This window comes from Acinonyx jubatus, chromosome C1, assembly GCF_027475565.1.
Source record: "Acinonyx jubatus isolate Ajub_Pintada_27869175 chromosome C1, VMU_Ajub_asm_v1.0, whole genome shotgun sequence".
NCBI lineage: Eukaryota > Metazoa > Chordata > Mammalia > Carnivora > Felidae > Acinonyx > Acinonyx jubatus.
Window position 1 is genome coordinate 70,951,308 of NC_069381.1, and position 21,156 is coordinate 70,972,463.

Here is a 21,156-nt window from a genome sequence, read left to right on the forward strand (position 1 = left end):
TCAAGCAAAAATGACCTTCACATTTTCATGAAAACCTCAGTTTTGTCACTTATTAGTTGTGTGTCTTTGGACAACTTACTTAACTCTGGTTACCTAAGCCTCAGTTTCCTTCTTTTAAATAAAGCTAATAATAATACCATGTTTTGCAATTCACACACACACACAACTTGGCACATGTTAGCTAGTCATTAGACATTGGCTTCATATTCAATTTGCCTCTGGGATCAAAAGGGTTATGCTTTTAGCCTAACCAAAGAATATACCCAGGGCCAAAATACGTAGATCCAAACAGTTAAGTGCTCTAATAAAAGGGGAATTTCTATCGAAATATGTATTGCTCACTCTTTCCATTTATACCTCCCTGCCCTACCTTAATGTCTAATTCCACTTTTGAGATTTATTACTGTGCTATGCATTGCCTTCCTAAAGAGGTCCCTAAAAATGCAAATGGTCCAGGAAAGGATAATTAAAGCCATTCTCACACTGTGAGAATGAGTCTCTGTTTTTTTCTCTCCTAGACAAAATATTCCACATACCAATCCTTGATACCTGGTAAAGGATAAAATAACTCTCAAAGAGGGGTTAAAGGGCACAGGATATACTTTACAATTTTGCTTGAGTAGCCTTTGTCAGTTAATCATTTATTAGGTACTAAAAACCTGCTAGAAGGAAAAATCAAGAAAATGGTATTAAAAGTTGCCTCTAAGAAAGGGAACCAGGTAGTCAGGCACAAGAGCAGGGAGATAACTTCACTGCATATTTATCCTCTTACACCTTTTCATTTTGGTATTGCAGAAGTGTATAATTTATCCAAAATTTTTAATTTTTTAAAAACCCAATTCTCACACCCTATCACTTGTCTTACATTAGCTCTTAGGTATTTGTTTACAGGACATTGACATGTGTAAACTGACTTTTTTTCCTTCAGAAATTAAGCTGGATTCATTTAAAATATGACTGGTTCTCCGAGTGCCTGGATGGCTCAGTTGGTTAAACATCCAACTCTTAATTTCAGCTGAGGTCATGATCTCACAGTCACGAGATGGAGCCTGTGTTGGTCGGGCTCCACGGTGGGCATGGAAAAAGAGTCTCTCTTTTCCTCTCCCTTTGCCCCTCCCCCACTTATACATGAGCATGCACACACACACTCTCTCAAAAACTAAAAAAAAAAAAAAAAAAAAAAAAGACTAGTTCTAAAAGCTAATTTATTTGTCTTTAAAGTATTAAACATTAAAATATTCCTATTCATGAAGACACAGAATTATGAGACACTTAACATTATTTGCTGACTCTGTACACAGTTTTCTTCACTAAAACTTAAGCTTCCTGCAGATAGTGTCTGTGTTTTATTAATCTTGGGAGGCCCCATTGTGGCAAACACTGCTTTCACAGAGGGTTATTTTCTTGAGTTCGGTTCTCAGTCCTTTCTTCCAAGAAAGAAAAGTCATTAAATATAACATGATGCTTTGATAAAGAAGGATTTCTCACAATTTTTATAAAAACAAGCAAAATAATAAGAGACAGAGTCAGGGGAAAGGAGAGGAAGAGTAAAACAGTTATAAGTCACCTGCACTTATAATGAAACTTTTGGGGCTCTATTAATTGAGAATGCTTGCAAAACACCAAATATGTCATAAGGAGGGAAATCTAAGGTTGACCTAAAGTCATGGACACACTTGTTCAAAAAGATATTTGCTGCATGACTCTTGTGTGCAAGGTCCTGGTTATAAAATGTTGAAGAATGTAGATGTGATCCCTGCCCTGACAGTTTTCATAACAGTGGAGGGATACAGAAAGGTAAAACAGGCCATTATCATAAAGTACGACAAATACCACAGAAAGGAGTGCAGAGAGTCATAGGCGCTCATAAAAGCAGAGCCAACCCTAGACTTGGTTGTCTAGTATCACAGTGGTTGTGACTAGAGCTTGAGTCCTACAAACCTGAGTTCAAATACTGGTTTCACTGGTTCTACTCTATGATCCTGGCCAATGATTTAATCCGTCTAAGCCTCAATTCCATCAACTTGAAAGTAAGAATAATGATAGCACTGAGCTCTAAGAGTTGATGTGAGCATTCAGTGAAACCTGTGACATAGATCTGACACAATGTTTGGCAGATGGCAAGCACCCCGAGAGAGAGTAGCTAGTAATATTAATGATACCAGTAAGCTGAGAAGTGCTGCATGAATATAAACAGCTAGGTAAAATGGAGAAGAGGAAAGAGGCGGAATGTCCCAGAAAAAGGAGAAATGTATGCCTAGAAAAGCAACAGCATGGTGAGCTTTGGTGAAAGAAGCTGGCTTGAGCCAAAGGGTTGGTAGGCATCTGGGGTAGGGTCAGAGATGCAACTGAAGCTGGAAAAGCAAGAGAGTCCAGTTCAATGGGTTCATAAAGCTTAATAGGGGTCCCTCAAGAAGTTTCATCGTAGCAGGGACAGGATCAGATTTGAGTTTTAGAAAGACCAGCTTAGTCACGGTGTGAAGAACGGAATAGAGAATAAGGAGACAGAAGGCAAGGATATCAGTGGCAATAATCTTAAAATAATGCCTTAGTCGTTGTGGAATTTCAGTTAGAGAGTCAAGTATCGCATGAAAAATATATACAACAGTACAAAGAAGGCCTTGAAGTAATTATTATCAGCTTGTTAATATCGGCTAGTTAGGATTTCATTTATTCATTTATTCACTCAACAACTAAGGCAGTAAACTGGTATTGTGAGCAGTTTCAAAGAGTGTTAGTCACCCTGCATAGCCCTGCTTTCCAGAAGCACCCCATCTAATACAACTGCCCATATTTCTCTCTCCAGCTGGAAGGTCTGCTACACTGCTGATTCAGATCATGTGCAATGGCAAAGGTGTTTTTGGGAGACCACGTGTACCTGCAGGAAGCTCAAGCTGGGAGGAAGTGCTACAAAGCAGATTAGGATGGATCCTAAGGTATGCAGATGACTCCCCTTCACCCTGGGAAGGAGAAATGTCACTGTAATGTCACATCACTATATAGTAGACTTCTCACTGCTCAAGAAGAAGCAAATCTTCCATGACCTAATATGAAGTGAATAATAACCAGCATTCATGAAATGTCCTATCTATACATTTCAGATAGATTAATAAATTTATTACAACCACTTTATGAAATAGGTATTATTATGTCCACTTTTCAGGTGAGAAAAATGAGGCAAGAGACACTACCCAAGGCCACAGAACTGGATGCAGTCTGACGATCCTACCCACTACACCATGTGGCCTCTGGCAGGGGGCCACCAGACCGATGTAAGACTGAAGCCGTTCCAAAATGTATGCCTCAAAACCTGACAGAGAAAGATCACTGCCCACTTTAGCACTGGGAAGGCCAAACTTGGGAAGGTTTTATTACAGGAATAAAATGAAATGGATGATTAAATATGTGACAGTATGTTGACAGGAAACTGGATTACTTTCATCAAATGAGTACGATTTTGAAAAGGTTTCTGAAATCTTTTACTCTTTTAAGCACAAACCACAATTGTGTCATATGGCCTAGGATATACTAGTATTCAAATGGCGTTACATGCTTATCAGTTTAAAATAGAGTGGGCCATCTCACAAACCCAAAGGTGTGGCAAAGAAAATAAAAAGGTAAAGTGAAAAAGACCCATTACTCTTTTTTGTCTTCTGCTAAGGCAGGGTGGAAAAAAAGATAAATTGTCTCAGTAAGAATTAAGTGGAATATGCTTATTCTTTCAGCCCATGTATGGTTCTATCAACTAACTAGCGAAGCATGTGTAGAATAAGCATATTCAAAAAAAATTGTTTTAATGTTCATTTATTTTTGAGAGAGAAAGAGAGCGAGCAAGCCAGGGAGGGGCAGAGAGAGGGGGAGCCACAGAATCCGAAGCAGGCTCCAGGCTCTGAGCTGTCAGCACAGAGCCTGATGCGAGGCTTGAGATCATGACCTGAGCCGAAGTCGGAGGCTTAACCCACTGAGCCACCCAGGCGCCCTTAGAACAAGCATATTTTAACCATAAGCTCTATGGGGGCATTTCCAATGTGAATTGAATAAAGACAAAATAGAAGAAAAAAATCCCGAACCGCCCAGATATGAAAGAAAACACCAGCTTCTTGCAATGCCACTCGATGCAATAGCAACGGAGAGTCTTGAGCTTGGGCTCTTAGCCGGGCAATAAGGGGAATCCCAGGCCAGATGGCTTTTTAAAATCCATTCTCACTCTGTCTCTCTCCACCAACCTACCTCGGGTTTAAAGCAATCACAGCCATTTTCCCAAGCTGCAATATTTTAAAGGAGTCTCTTTTCCTTGAGAACACAAAAAGCTCTAATTGTTAGAAGTTTAAAAACACACAGAATAAAGATCATGGAATCTGTGAAACAACCATTTCTAATTAAACACAGACCCCCCCCCCCCCCCCAGCACTCTACCCTGAGTACAGCTTTTCACACCTAGCCTATTCACGAACACATTATTCACAGCTCACCAACAAACCATTCTCCTTACAATCTGCTGGACTCACTCCTCACCACTCAAAAGTAACTCGGGACGCCCTAGGTCTGTGGGCGCCGACACCCGCTTAGTTCATCTGCCCCGCGCTGGTCCGAAAACCCTAGGCAAGGCTAGGGGGCTTCAGTGTCACCAACTGACGCTGCCCCCCACCCCCTCCGGGAGTCCTCGCCCGGCATCCGCCCGCCCGCCTGGAACAGCCACCCTCCCTGCCCCTGCTCCCTCGGGAACGCTCCGAGTTGCATCGTCTTTGCCACTGTTTAATCTTTCCAAATAAAAATGTCTGTGAGGTGGATTCCCCACCCCACCCACCTGCCGGAGTCCGCACAACCACACTCAGTCGGGTCGTCTTGGAGGCACCCAAGCTGTGCCGACAGCCCGGAGGCGTGAACAATGAACTTCTCTCTCTTTCTCTCTCTGACTCTCTCTCTCAGACACACCCTCTCCCCCAAATGAGAAGTTTTAAACTACCCCGGGGGCCAATTCCGCGATTCCGCTTGCAACTGGGGCGCGGGCGGCGGGGGAGGGACCGGTGCGCGTCCCCGGCCGCGCCCCTCGCGTGGCCGGGCGGGCACTCACCTCCTTCCTCCGGCTCGGCGCCCCGGGTCGGGTGATGAGGGCCGTCTCCTCGCACACCACGGCCACGTCTTCCACGAACACGCAGTCGGGGAGGCTCTCGTCGGCTGGCAGCTTCACCACCTGCAGCCCCAGCTTACTGCCCAGCACGCCCACGTAGAGCTGATGCTGCCGCTCCGCACGGGCGAAATCCACCTCGTCGCCCTTGGCGCGCCTCAGCGCGTGCTGGCAGAGGGACTCGGGCAGCGCCCGCACCACGGCATGGGTGGCCCGGCCGAAGGCGGCGGGGTGGCCGAGCGCTGCCATGGCTCCAGGAGGCTGCGGGGCGGCGGCGGGGGCGCGGCGGCCGGGTCCTCCCGCGGGCAGCGCGCAGAGCCTGCGAGCGCCCGGCGGCTTCCCTTGGCAGCAGATGAATGTGATGCAGAAAGAGCCCCGCTCGCGCCCGGAGCCCTGCCCGCGCGACTGAGCATGCCCAGAGCTCCCGGCGCCGGCCCGCGCGCAGCCCGCGCGCCCACCCCGGCGCTCTCGGGTTTTGCGGCAGCCTAGGTGGGGGTTGTAGTGGCGAGCACCGCACGAAGAGTGGGCTCGCGGAGGCGGCGGAGGGAGCGGGGAGCGAGCGAGCCGTGCGCAGGTGGGGGACCTCGGTGGTCCTCGGTGGACCCGGCCCTGACGTTACCTGTATTCCGCCGCAGGTGCACACCTCACATCAGCCCCAAGGCGCACGTGGAGAGCGTGCAGTGCTCTGGGCAGAGTGACTGGAGGGCTTCTCGGGGGTCAAGAGGCAAGAGATAGGATGATGCCTCCGTGGTTAAATACTTTGACCTCTCTCCCTACTCTCTTGGTCCCAGGTTGCCCAGCACGTGGTACCACCCCCACTTCCTGGCGTGAGAATCTCTCTCTCTTCGTACCCAAGTCCGCCAGTGACCCCTTACCCCAGGTGAGACTCGCGATTATAAAAAGAGTGCGTTTCTTCCCGTCTGTGAGAAAGAGGAAGAGTCCAAAAACACACGTAGAGAAAAACAGACATATAGAAACTCAGAGTATTTCAAGGACAGTCCGTTGTCACGAACAATTTGATTCTGGTGTGTTTGTCTCCAGGGGCCGCAGACTAGGGGAGGCAGAGACCAAGCACGCTTTCCCCACTACAGAGAAGCGCTCACCTTCCGTAGCGTCAGACTACATAGCATTACAACTTCTCATCCCTGGAAAAGGTTTCCAGCCTTCTCCCTGGCCTTCCCCTCACGCCTGTACAGGCTCCGTGCAATTTCTCCTGGTATTTGTTGAATGTTTCTTTTTCCATACACCTTAGGCAGTGTCTTTCTCTTCTTAATGGCACTTAATGCCTATTTTTCTCCTCTTACATATCGTAGATTAAATCATCCATGAATTCTGTTTCTTTTGAGGGGAAAATCCACTTCAAAACCCAGACCCTAGCTCCAAAATAATCTCAGGTAATAATCTTGTTTCCTCATATTCTGTAGCACATTTCTAATTTAAAGATTGATTAGCTCATAGAACAATAGATTTGAATGAGACATCAGAAATCCTCTAACTTCCCACCCAGTGGTCCTGAATTCCAGCTAGAACATCTATGAAAATCATCAGATCTGAAAACATTTTATTTAAAACAAATTTTTAATGTTTATTTTTGAGAGAGAGAGAGCGCGCGAGAGAGCGAGTGTGCACGCAAGTGGGGGGAGGGGTGCGGAGAGTCGGACTCACAGAATCTGAAGCAGGCTCCGGGCTTTGAGCCCAGCGACATGGGGCTCAAACTCAGGAGCCTTGAGATCATGACCTGACCTGAAGTCAGATGCTCAACTAACTGAGCCACCCAGGTGCCCCAGATCTTAAAACATTTTAAACCTCTCTTACTTACAAAGCGTATTCTACTTTTGAAGAGCTATAATGGTTAAAATCTTCATTTTGGGCTTAAAACCCACTGGTTCCTGTTCTGTCTTCTAGCCTTACCTAATAGGCTAGTATTCTTTCACATTACTTGAAGACAGTTCTAACATCTACACTGCCTGACACCACCCTCCCACCCACCATCTTGACCCCTTCTAGGCCTTGAGCCTGAACCACCAAAAAGTAACTAGTGATTTGGTTTCTAACATTCTGGTCATCTTCTTTTTGACACACACCAGTTCGCCTGTATCCCTTTAAATCATGGTATCTGGCCAGATTTCATTCTTTCTCATTGCCACGTAGTATTCCATTGTGTATATAAACCACAATTTCTTTATCCATTCATCAGTTGATGGACATTTAGGCTCTTTCCATAATTTGGCTATTGTTGAAAGTGCTGCTATATGAAATATGGCCTTTTGTATAAATGTGGATGGAACTGGAGAGTGTTATGCTAAGCGAAATAAGTCATGCAGAGAAAGACAGATACCATATGTTTTCACTCTTATGTGGATCCTGAGAAACTTAACAGAAGACCATGGAGGAGGGGAAGAAGAAAAAAAAAAGGTTAGAGAGGGAGGGAGCCAAAGCATAAGAGACTCTTAAAAACTGAGAACAAACTGAGGGCTGATGGGGGGTGGGAGGGAGGGGAGGGTGGGTGATGGGTATTGAGGAGGGCACCTGTTGGGATGAGCACTGGGTGTTGTATGGAAACCAATTTGACAATAAATTTCATATTTAAAAAAAATAAACAAAAATAAATAAAATGTTATTTAGAAAAAAAAATCATGGTATCTGGAATAGAAACAATTCTTCCTGTGTGTTGTGACCAGCACAAATGACAGCAGGATCCTTGTTCCAGATGTTAGGCTTCTATTAGCACTGCCTAAGATTGTATTCACTTTTTAAATGATCCAGTGCTAAGGCTTAGGCCATAGGCTTCTTGCCAGAATTCTGGCAAGTTTTTAGCAAATGTGGGTTTCTAGAAGCAGATCTGAGGATCCTGGAATGATTGTCCCAACTGAGCCTGGAGGAGATGTGATTTGCTTTCTCTCACCTGTCTCAAAGCTGACTTGAATTTACCCAGATGACGTACTTCTCAGCTTCAAAAGTGAAGTGTCTTAAGTGAAGGGCAGCTCTGACCCTGACACAGGAGAGTGTGGCCAAAAGTAAAATAACAAACCTTTAAGACCTACTTGGGGGCAAAACTCTTAGGGGAATACAGGTAGCTTAGTGTCAGAAATCACTTAATGGCGGCCTTAGACAGGAGATTCCCACTAATGCTACAGCTGAAAGCTAACCCATGCGCTGACGTTGCCCTTCGTTCCCTCCTTTACCCAACATTGATGCTACATCCGCTTCTAATTGGCCTCCACCTAGTGACGTTTATTCATGCCCTGTTAAAACCAGTGCCCTGTTAAAACCTGAATACTTTGCCACTTGGTGCCTGGAGCCTAACTTAGCGTGGGGTCTTGTATACCACCCTGGGCTCATGTCAGCCCAGCAGCCAATTAAAACTTAAAAAGTTTTTTCTGTTAGCCATGTCTTTCCATACTGAAATTGGGCTGCTGGCCTTTTTTTTTTTTATGTTTATTTATTTTTGGGAGAGAGACAGAGCGTGAGTGGGGGAGGTACAGAGAAAGAGGGGGACCCAGAATCCGAAGCAGGCTCCAGGCTCTGAGCTGTCAGCACAGAGCCTGATTCAGGGCTCTAACTCACAAACTGTGAGATCTTGACCTGAGCTGAAGTCGGACACTCAACCATCTGAGCCACCCAGGTGCCCCTGGGCTGTTGGTTTTTAAAAATTTAATCTTGTAGTTATCCTTATTAAATGCTATCTGCTTCATTCCCACTTGCCTACTTTTGATTCTGGCATCTTGTGCATTATTTATTACCTTTAGTTTTGTGTCAACTGAAATTTGATGAGCATGCCTTCTGTCTCCTCTAAGCAGTTGTCAAAAAGTGTTAGAATGTATATGTCAGTGAAAAGAATAAAAACACCAACTCCAGTAAATTATAGTTTACATGCCTTCCTGCTTGAAGTAATGAAGGGTCGTTTTTAGGAAAGCAGATTTTATTGAGCCTAATGCATCTATAAATTCATTTCCCCCACACATATTTATTGAAAATTCCCAAGGCTCAACACCATATTACATACTTCAGAGACATACAAGAAGCATAAAAACATGATCCTTGACCTTGAAGAGCTTACAACCGCATTGGGAAAACAAGACATCCAAAATTGAAGCTATGACAAGGGCACATGAAAGGCATAGACAACAAAGTGATATAGGCATTGAGGGAAGGAGATATCACTGTGGCTGATGGGTGTGGAAGAGAGCTGCTTAGAGGCAATTGGTCTTGGTTTAGGCCTTGAATAATTTTTAGGATGTGAATAACTGGAATGGGAGAATGAGATTTTAAGGAAAAGTATGTGCAGAAGCGAGACACATGTTCCAGGGATAACAGATCAGCTCAATTCACATATATATTGGTTAAGATAACTCTAGCTGCTACAACAAACACCCCCAACAAATATAGTGGCACAAAGTTGACATAAGTTTATCTTTTGTTCCCTTAAATCTAACACAGATGTTCCTGGTTGGTTCCTGACTCTTTTCCCCCAAACATGCAGGGATCCAGCCTTCTTCCATTTTGTGGCTCCAACACTTCAAAATATGGCATCCAAGCTCACCATGCTTACCTTCCTTAAGCTGAAAGGAAGGGAAAGCACATACAGCATCATATACGAGAGGGTTAATGGGCCAGGCCAGGAAGTGATGCGTATCACCTCTGCTCATGTTCCTCTGGCTGGAATTCAGTCACACAGCTACAGTAATCACAGGGAAAAACTAGGAAGTAAAATCTGTGGGCCCAGAAAGAAGAGGAAACAGGTTGCAGAAACACCTAGCTGGGTTCTGCCTCAGAGCACAATGGGAAAAATGGAAAATAAAGGTAGAATGGTAGAATAAGCTTTCCTCACTTGAGCAATGAAGAGACAAATGACATGGAGATTGAGTGTAGCTTCTAGAGTCAAACTTTGTGGGTGGAAGCATGGCTTTGCTATTTCGTTGTATGATCTTAGACATGTTACTTAAAAACTCTTTGTCTGGGGTGCCTGGGTGGCTCAGTAGCGTAAGCATCTGACTCTTGATTTCCGCTCAGTTCATGATCTTGCAGTTTGTGAGATCAAGTCCTGCACTGAGCTCTGTGTTGTCATGGAGCCTCCTTGGGATGCTCTATCTCCCTCTCTCTGCCCCTCCCTCATTCTCTCTCTTTTCTCTCTCTCTCAAAATAAATAAATAAACATTTTAAAAAAAAGCGCTCTTTGCCACAGTTTCATCTTCATCTGTAGAATGGGAAACAATGAATTATTATCACAGGGCTACTATGAAGGTAAATTAATAATGCAAGGTACTTAGAAAAGTGCCCAGAATAGTATCTAGCATCTAGTAGATGTTTAATAAATATTATCCATTGACAGGTTGTGAACAGAAGGCTTTGAATGTGATTTCCTACCAAAGGCCAAACCACATATCCATATTCACTGAATTACCAGAGTCATACAGGTATCCTAATGCTTTCCAATTGAATCCATGGCTTTCCTAGGTTGACAGACCAAGTCTCACCTACAAGTATAGTCATAGATTCAGTACATATTTATTGAACCCTTGCTACATACTAAGTATAGTGCTAGGCACTGGAGATGTAATCATAAACGAGAATGTAGGATTTATTATAGTCAATTTGTTCTTTTTGCCCTTCCACACATTTTCAGATTTTTATAATCAGTTGAAATTGGTTTAATTCCTTTGAAATACCTAGAGCTGTTTTTGTTCTCCAGGTGGACACTGATACAAAGGCAACTTTTCTTTCCCATTGATAATATTGCTGGTACCTACATTTGAAGTCAATTTTAGATAGCAATTATTTCAGGATTAAAACAGACATTCCTGCCTTAGTCCTTTCTTACTCTATTTTTAGAAGATTCAAGATTTACTTTCTTTTTTTTTTTTTTTTTTAATTTTTTTTTAATGTTTATTTATTTTTGAGACAGAGAGAGACACAGCATGAGCAGGGAAGGGGTAGAGAGAGAGGGAGACACAGAATGTGAAGCAGGCTCCAGGCTCTGAGCTGTCAGCACAGAGCCCAACGTGGGGCTCGAACCCACGAACTGTGAGATCGTGACCTGAGCTGAAGGCGCCCCAAGATTTACTTTCATTAGGGATGGGTGTTTGGGAATTCTAAAAGAGAATGCGGGCTCAAGGGTGTCCTTGTCCATTCCAGTGCGAGGAATACTGGATCAAGTAAGTACCATCCATAAGTCTATATTCTGAGAATAAGTCCTGAGTGTTTACACATAGCAATCATTAAATTTTATGTGAAAAGGTTTACTGTGGAAGGCACCCATTGTTACAGAGTTTCCTTGACATCCAAGGAGTAAATGATGTTTGGTCAAGAGGGCAGGCAGTTAAGTTATAGACTGGGAGATGGTTCCCGGGTAGTCAGGGCTCTGGTTTCTAAAGTCAAGATGTGTAGCCTCCTAACTTCAGTTTCTTCAACTTTCATATGGGAACTCATTCACTAACCAAATATTTACCAAGCACCTGCAATGTGTGGTAGAGGAATATATATAAGCAGTGACTAAGGCGTGATAAACCTGACTTTGGCTCCTGGCCTTCCCGCATTCTAGTTGTGTAAACTTGGTGTGCCCTAGAATCATGCTCCACCATTTTCTGTCTTGCTCTAAGTCCTGGAGGACTGACCTGCATGGACTGCACCACCTGGGATCTGTTATTGCTGGCTTTGGCCAATGGGAGGCACTTACAGGAGACTGGAGGGAAAGAGGAGAGAGAGGTCAACATATTGATTCCTCTCACTCTCTTCCTACTTTTTCATGGTCCTGTACCATGCACACACTTCTATAATCATAGCTTCTGTCTGGTGGCCCCTTCTGAGTGATTCCAGGTTCTGGCTGGATTCTGATAACTACTTACATGGAAGTAATAAACAGCACACATTTCAAAACCCACTTTTAAGCACATGACATTGAATACTTTTTAAAAACAAGTTGCAAAAAAAAAGTCAATTCAGCATTTTCAGAAAGAGCATTTGGCAATATTTAATGTATAAGGAGGCTGTGTTTGGGGCCATCCACTTTCTCCAGTTTTTCAAAGTGTTTCCTGGAATTGTGAATGTTGATCAGAGTAGCTGCAGAAGGGATCCAGCATAACATAACCACCCAACATAACAACCATTACATATGTGTTTAATGTAAAGATGTCAATGAAAGCAGCAAAGTTAGAATTCCTAACTCCCATTTTCTAGAAAGAAGCAGCTAATTTGCTGCAAGTCAGCTGAACCGCTTAACGGTGTTCCTTAAATGATCTACATCTGGAGGTGGTAATGGCTTCCCATTTTTGCTAGTCCCTGGATAATTCAACATCCCTTGTTGGTTGTCTTTAACCTGCCCATACCTCTAAGAACATTTTCTTTAATAAACATTCTCTTCAAAGTTCTTAGTTGAGTATGCCATTTTTTTTTTTTTTTTAACCAGGGAGCTTTGTTGGGTTATTCACTTAAACTTCTATGTAAATGGGAGTTATAACACCTTAATCTGTAGGTTGTTTTGAGGCTGAAATGTGATAGCATGTACAAAGGGTCTTATTGTGACCAGCACCAGGAAGTATTCAATTAATGATAACCACTAATATAGCTCTTCTGCTCTTGTGCCAGGCACTGTGACGAATACCCAAGTCCTTCAAATGAGATAACATATAAAGTGCTTACCTCAGTAACAGGGACACTGTAAGCAGTCAATAGGTGCTCTTGGCTCTTCAAAGCTTTGCTTTTTCTTCTCCCTCCCCCCTCCCGTACAAGGAACATTTCCCCTTTCTAAACCTCTGTAACCCTTTCTATTCCTCTCTTATGCTGTTTATTATTTTCTCTTAGCCGCGTAATAACCCATTGATGCCAGAGTCATCTACTTCATTACAACCACATTAGGAGCTAATGGGATAATCAAAGTATCCTCAACAGTACAGAATACTACATAAGTGTATTGAGTCTGAACAAGTTGTGATGTATTATGATGATTTGCAAAGGTTACTGTGGCCCTGAGCGTTTATAATTCCTTTTATTTTCTGTTTCTCAGAGCTTTTTGCAACACTGTCTTTCCAGAACTACTTTGTATGGTTATTTCATACTTAAATGTATGTCTGTGGGGGTACAAAAAGATTGTGAGAAAAGCCTTTTCAAACTTTAGGCAATCTAAGTGTTCAAGAAAAGAAAAGCATTTCTCTAGTTGAAATTGTTATACACACACACACACACACACACACACACACACACACACACACTCCAGGGCTTTGATAAGCCCTCTTCATTTCTTTATGAAATTAAGTTGCTTCATTCCCTGATGAAGAACAATGAACTGCTAGAGCTGTGATTCCAGGGAATGGTCATGCTTGCTCTTGTGGTATCAATCCACACCTGTTTTAGCATTACATCAGAACACACATGTCCTAGGAGTCTTCTTTCCTGCTTCCTCTTTTGCGTCAGTGGTACTGCTCTCTCCTAGCTGCTGCTGCTGCTTCTCCTCCTCTCCTCCTCATCCTTGTCTTCTCCTTCTTTCCTCCTCCTTCTTCTTTTTCTGTTCCACTGCTTTTAAATGTTAGTGTTTCCCAGAGTTGTCTACCCTCACTCTATTTTCCTCAAACATTATATGCTCCCTCCTGTGGGAGCTAATCTACACCCGTGACTCAAATATCTTCTCAATGCCAACAATGCCCAGACCTTCATTTCTGGTCCTGCAATCTCCACTGAGCATCAGAACTGCCTAGAAGACACCCATGTTTGGCTGTCCCACAGGAAATCCAAAGTCAACATGCCCACCTCTGAATTCATCATGTTCCTCCCAGGATCTGTCTCCCCTCTCATTCACTCAGAGAGCTGCTCAAGCCAGTAATCTGAACATTATCCTTAGCTTAACTTTCTCCTTTGCTTCCACATTTAATCAACCATCCTATTCTGACAGATCAGTCTTCATAAAATGGCTCAAAATCCACCCATGTCTCTCCAATTACTCTGCCACCACCTAGTCCAGAATATAATTATTGGTCTTCTGGACTATTGCAACAGTCCTATCCAGAGTGGTATTTCTAAAATGCAAATCTGACCATGACACTCTTGCTTAAATCCTCCAGTGGCCACTCCTACTCTCAGAATTCAGTCCCAATGTTTTATCATGGCCTGCAAAACACCCCTCCACAACCTCATTCTGGTCACTTCCCCCTCCTTTGTCTTATGTGGGCCTCTGTACACGGTGTTCTAACACCTGGAATATGCTTGATCCCATCCCTGCTCTGGTAGCTCCTAATCCTCCTTTAAGACTCAGTGGAGGCATCACCCCCAGTAAGAAGACTACCCCGAACCCCTAGGCTAGATGTGGTAAACCTATATCCATTTTCACTCCCATCACAATACTGTATTACTTGCTAATTGAGGATCTCTTGGCAGACAGACACATCTTTTTATTGCCGAGTCCTCAATTCAGGTGTTTAGAGAATGGCTTAATTAAAGCAATGGATAGCATGCACCTCTCCGTATTTCCATCAGCCCACCTTTATAAGAATGGTTTTCAGCTCTTATAAAATAAGAGAATTATACCAGGCCCTGTTCCAGCTTCAAGAATCTATGATTCTTTTGCTCCAGATGCCTGCTACTTGCTGTGCAGTAGAGTTCATGGTCTGAGTTTGAATCTGGCTCTGTTACAGCTGTGTGATCTTGCACAGTTTGCTAACCTTTCTGACCCTCAGACTCTTGTATGCAAAACAGGAATGGTAATACTCATCTTAGATGGGTATTAAGAGGATTAAGTAAAATTATCTTAGGGATGCCTGGGTCATTCAGTTGGTTAAGCATCTGACTTGATCTCAGCTCAGGTCATGTTCCCATGGCTCATGGGATCAAGCCCCACATCAGGCTCTGTGCTGGTGGCATGGAACATGTTTGGGATTCTCTCTCTCTCTCCCTCTCTGCCCTTCCCTGCTCACATCCCCCCTCTCTCAAAATAAATAAGTAAACATTAAAAAAAAAACTACCTTAAACAAATAGGACACATGTACTCCCTGTCCTTCTCACTGGTTTAGTCAGTATTCAGATAGCTCTTTGTTCAAATCCTGGCTTCTGTACAATCCTGATAAATCACCTTAACACACAGAGCTTTGAGTTTTTAATTTATAAAATGAATATAGACACCTACCTTATGGTTTTAAAAGATTGAGATGATCCATGTAAATAAAGCTTTATAGAATATAGTTAGAGTAAGCACTGATAAACAAATATTATCAGCTTCTGTGATGATGATGATGAAGAACCAGAAGGGGAAGGAGAAGAAGATGAAAAAAAATATGCAAAACCTGACGATAATTAGCTTTCAATGAAGGTTACTCCTTTTCCTTTTCCTCATTCCATTCATGGTTGGGTAAAGCTTTATATACCCATTCTAGGGCCAAATCTCATTATAACAAAATTGTTGCCCAACTTCCCCTGACAAATGGGAAACTTATGTTGAATATTGGGTGAAAATTTGTTGCATTTTAAATGAACTAGTTTATATTCCATGTGCTTGATGATATACAGGGACAATCCTTATAAAGTCATGTAAAAAATGGTGTCAGATTATTTCCCCACACTTTTTACTTGCCAGCACCATTATAAAATTATAGTAGAAGGTCTCTTAAGTTGGGACCTGCATTGTGTATAAATGAGTAGCTTGCAAACTTCCAGTGGTTTTTATTTTTATGGAGAAAAGCCTCACCATCTCCATTACCTGAACTTTTACCTCTGAGGTGCTTGTTACACATTTCCTTATTTTACCCTTTACACATTTTCTCCTCTGAATCATCTTTCCTCAGTTCCTCCTCATCATGAACTGCTTTTCCTATTCTTTGTTCCAGTTATCTATTGCTGCATAATAAACTATCCTGGAACTTAGTGGCTTAAAACAATCATTTTATTTTGCCAATGATTTGTAAGTCACAAATTTGGGAAGGGCTAGTCTAGGTGTTTCATGTCTTATTCATGTGGAATTGGTTGGGGCAACTGGAGCTGGAGGATGTACTTTCAAGATAGCTTCTTCACTCACATCTCCAATGCCTCAGTGTTGTCTGACCTCTCTCTCCTCTGAGTCTCTTCCTCCAGGGCCTCTCCAGGTGGCTTGGGCTTCTCACAGAATGGTAGTCTCAGAGTAGTCTCACTTCTTAATTGATAGTTGGCTTCCTAGAGGTAAGAAGTGGGGGGGGGGGGGGGGCGGGGACTCACCCTTAAGGGCTACACATGAGACTAGCATGGCATCATTTCTGTCATCCTGTATTGGTCAAAGCTGTCACAGTCCTGTCCAGATCAAACAGAAAAGAAACAGACACTACCTCTTGATGGAAGGAGTGCCCATCATTAATCAGCCACATTTTTATTCTCTAAGTTCTGTTATTCCGGAAAGTACTTATATATTTTTTTAGACAATTTGCCTTCAATTTCCTGAACTTTTTTTTCACTTCCTGAATTAAAATCAGGGTCCATACATATACATTTACTTATGCAACTAGCACTATTTACTGACTAGTGCTGGACACTACTACTGTCCAGCAGGGAAGATAACTATTAATCAATCATACAATTAAATATTTATAAAATAAGTGCTATACAGGCAAAGGACTGGTTTCCCTGAACATATAATGACAGAAATATCTGGGGGATCAAGAAAGATTCCCCTGAGGAGGTGACTTTTGAGATGAGACTTGAAGGATGGGTAAGTATGAACTAAGATTGGAGAGAATACTCCAAACTAAGGGATCATATTAGCAAAGACAAATAGTGAGAGGAAGCTTCATGTGTTTGAGGAAACAGAAAAGAAATCCATGTACTACAGCTGGAAAGTGGGTGATAGTGTTAACTCACTTTAAAAGTGAGGAAACTGAGTGTCAGTGCCCAGCTGGGTGGCTCATATAAGGTTAAGGGCTCCACTAAGTGTGTTTCCTTAATAATGGGGAGTTTGCCAATGGTTTGCAACCTGCCTTCAGGCTTCTTTTACAGCCTTTTACAACTAGAAAAGCATTCCCTACAAACCTAATGATGTCTCACATGACAATCACCCAGATTCAGAGAAAACAGCATGAAAAATCACCCTAAGAACATCTGCAGAAAATATAATACATCCTGGTGATATCACAGATACAAGTATAGTTTAAATGTAAATCAAGACTAAGTCATGCCAAGATTATCTAACTCTAAATGTGATTCATGATTCACACTACCCCTGTTATATATGTATAATTTCAATTTCTATGTGAAAGCTAGAGAAAAATGGAAGTTTGTGTTCATACAGGTCATACATGTAGCTACTTATTCAATTTTCCTGAGAATTTATTTAAACATTCCATCAAATCAATATATGCATCAGTATAAAGTGCTGCACAGATCATCAATAATTTGATAGTCTAGGATATTTTATGCTTCTATATCCTAACATGTGCGCTTCAGTTCTCTGTTCAGTTCTTAAATTACTTTTAATGTACTTATAACTGAGAAAAAATTAATTAACTATGTCATCTGCCAACTCAGAAGTAGAAAAAAATTGGGCTTTTAAACAAATTTTTTTCAAAACTACAGAAAGAAAAACAAAAGCAAGATTACCTTGGAAAACATTCCCTCCCTGCCCCCTGCCCCTGGTGGGCATACATCATGTGACAGCTACATCACTTTAGGGGGAAAAGGGATAAGCATATTATATAGAAAAATCAGAATTGTATTTTTATGCATCTTTAAGAAGAAAAGAAAGATGCTTCAATTCTAATTTACTTTTTGCCAAGAACTCTTTCTGACATCCTAATTAATGTTAGGGATTATCCTTTTAGTTGTATCCTTCCTTTTGACTTAATATTTCCTGAGCTTTACAATACTGACTGCCTCACTGTAATATTCTGATCCTCATCAGAAATGGTCATTGACTGGTAAGGAGGAGATCAAGGGAAGAGGCTGGGCATTGTCAGGAAAGAGTGATGAATGTCAATTGATGATGAATGGGCTAACATTTTGGGGAACAGTCCTCAGGATTTATATCACTCTGTAATATTGTATTCTATATAGCTTTATATTACTTTATAATATTTATTCTAAGAAATATGAAAGTAAATACCCTCTCAAAGGAATTGTATTTCCATTGCCTTTTGAAAGTTTAAACAATTTTTATTTTAATTTAAATTGTGCTGTGCTTTTTTTTTCAAGTTTATTTTGAGAGAAAGAGAGTGCATGAGCTCAAGAGCATGAGCAGGGGAGGGTCAGAGACAGAAGGAGAGAGAGAGAGAGAGAGAGACAGAGACAGAGAGAGACAGAGACAGAGAGAGACAGAGAGAGACACTCTCAAGCAGGCTCAGTGCAACCAGTGCAGAATCCTACGCAGGGCTCGGGGCTCGATCTCACAAACCTCAAGATCGTTACCTGAGATAAAACTAACAGCAGGATGCTTAACCGATGGAGCCACCCGGGCACCCTAGTGTCCTGCTTTTAAAAGATTCATGGTTTGCTATAGCCCAAGAGGTAGTAACTGAAAAGCTTTAAGTAGTTAATAACTGAGATTATTTTTTCCTCCCTCTTTTATTTTATAAAAAACACCAGAAGGAAATTAAATGCTTAATTAAATTAAACAAATTTGCTGAATGCTAGCATTACCATAACTAGTATTTGCACCATTTTTAAAAGTGTATTTATTTATTTATTTTGAGAGAGACAGAGCGCGAGTGGGGAAGGGTCGGAGAGAGAGGGAGAATCCCAAGCAGGCTCTACATTGTCAGCATGTTGGGCTCAAACTCATGAACTGTGAGATCATGACCTGAGCAGAAACCAAGAGTTGGATGCTTAACCAACTAAACAACCCAGGTGCTCCAGTATTTGCACCATTAATTGCTTATTGAGTATTTTGACAGTTTTCAGATAATCTGAATGTAGAGTAGGTTCGGCCCCAAATCAAAAAAGGCAGTGTTCGTTCTACATGGTATGGGAACAGGCATTCTGGAGGAGCCCATGCAAATATCATCAAAACACCAGCAGACCATCAAATATTGCTAGTCCAGTTTGCTGGGTCTTGTCTCAATCATGTTAGAGTGAAAATGGTGCTTCCGGCTTCCATCTGCTTGACTTTGCTTGGGGGAGAGTCCTGTTGAGCTGGCCTAATTACATTTCCTGGAAGACATCACATAGATCTGATTTGGGAGTTTCCAGAAATGACGATACCCATCTTAACACATACCGGAATCTAAGAAGATGCTATTTCCCCTTGTCATATTATTCTAAAGCAGACATTCAATTAAATTCAAAGAGCACATGTCTGCCCTCAAAGGAACGACTATGAGCAATTAAAAGAGAAAACAGAAACACGCGACAAAACAGCCACTTGTTGAGAGCATGGGAGAATGAAACCATTGCAGATGGTTCAACACTTCCCTCAGTGGGTCAAACTGTGACATAGTCAAAATTCATCTTAGAAGTTTTTCAAAGCTTCCTCTCCCCACCCCACACACTGTTAGCAACTCCTATGCCTGCACTGCCTTCTCTCAGTCAGGCTTAAACTGCTCCTTTCATAATCAAGATATATTGGCTCTGGAGTTCATTCTTTCAGATTCCTCCTAAGTGTCTGATTAAACCTAATAAGCCTATTTGTGCTAGGATCTTAGTAGATGAAAATAGCTTTAATCAATTCAATACTTTTTTATTGAGTGAGAAAGTGCTAGGCACTGTGCCTAATAATCTGTTTAAGAAACAGCTTCTCTAGGGGTGCCTAGGTGGCTCAGTCAGTTAGGCAACCAACTTCAGCTCAGGTCATGATGTCATGGTTTGTGGGTTCGAGCCCCACGTTGGGCTGTGTGCTGACATCTCAGAGCCTGGAGCCTGCTTCAGATTCTGTGTGTGTGTGTGTGTGTGTGTGTGTGTCTTTCTCTGCCTCTCCCCTGCTTGCTCTCTATCTCTGACTCTCAAAAATAATAAATGTTAAAAAGAATTAAAAAAAAGAAATAAACTGTTTCTCTGTTCATTTAAAAAATTGGGAACGAGTAGGAAGTCCTCCAATAAGGCAGTAGTTAAATAAATCATGGTTCTCCATACCTATGGAATACCTTGCAGCCACTAGAAATAAAGATTTTTAAAATAATGCTTCCATCCATTCAGTTATGGACGTTAACTAAACTTATTGTGGATAATCACTTCACAATCTGCACACATGTCGTTATACCATACATCTTAAACCTACACCGAGCTGTATGTCAATTATATCAATAAAACTGGGGGGAAAAAAGAATATGCTTTAGTATGGTCCCAGTTTTATTTTTAAAAATATGCATAGGAAAAACCATAATGAAATATAATAGGAACTTTGTCCTTAATATGTGGGATTATATATTATTTTTATTTTCTGTACATGTTTCTGTACTTCCCAAATTTTCACCAAGGAACATACATTTGTGTTATAATCAGAAAATAAACAATAAACGTTATTTTTTAAAGGCAGTTTCTCTCTGGAAGAGTTGTCGGTCTAGTCCAGAAGATACTAGATTGAAAACAAACTATTAGTATGTTATGATAAGTGTTATAGTTTTCTGTAAGAGCAACTAATCACCCATATACACAGGTGATGGAGGATTTAACAGCGACTGCCCATAATGATTTTGTGTTAAAGACTTTAGCACCGTAAGGAAAGGTACAGCTCACAATTCCTGATACAAATCTTTGGTGCCAGGTGTGTTTCAAAACTCAGACTTTTTTTTTTGGGGGGGGGGCGCAGTTAGAAAGGTAATGTGAGTATATGCACTTACATAACACCCCTAATAGGCCTGGGCCAGCACTCCATAATCTAACATATTGATAGTCCCATTTAGTGAGGTGGGATTATTAGAATAAGAACTCTAAGGCTTCTCATGAGTCTAGGCCACCAAATTTGTTACTAAAAAGTCCCGTTTTCCAGAGCCATTTGGATTTCTGAATTGCAGACTGTGGACCCGGATGGGAAATGTGGGGGCTCAGCACCACACCCCATGCAGGGTGGTGTTGGTCATCTACCTCTCTGCCCCCAGTTCGTTAGGCCCAGCACTTGCTCTTATGGTAGGAGTCATAAAACTGATTTCAATTCA

At 42.0% G+C, this 21,156-nt stretch overlaps 1 protein-coding gene across 13 annotated transcripts in view; it reads right to left on the reverse strand.

Annotated features, from left to right (window-relative positions):
• Positions 1 to 21,156, reverse strand: part of DDAH1 (dimethylarginine dimethylaminohydrolase 1) — a 242,638-nt gene that overhangs the window by 131,016 nt on the left and 90,466 nt on the right. Inside the window, exon 1 of one of the 13 annotated variants that reach the window (XM_027058714.2) lies at positions 5,075 to 5,722. The exons of 9 other annotated variants lie outside the window; for them this stretch is intronic. In XM_027058714.2, coding sequence (XP_026914515.2) covers positions 5,075 to 5,377 — 303 coding nt within the window. In that variant the 5' untranslated portion in view covers positions 5,378 to 5,722. Of the gene's footprint in view, positions 1 to 4,807; positions 4,964 to 5,074; positions 5,723 to 21,156 lie in introns of those variants that run through there. 3 more of the 13 variants (XM_015070375.3, XM_015070374.3, XM_027058715.2) reach the window with 3 other exon arrangements.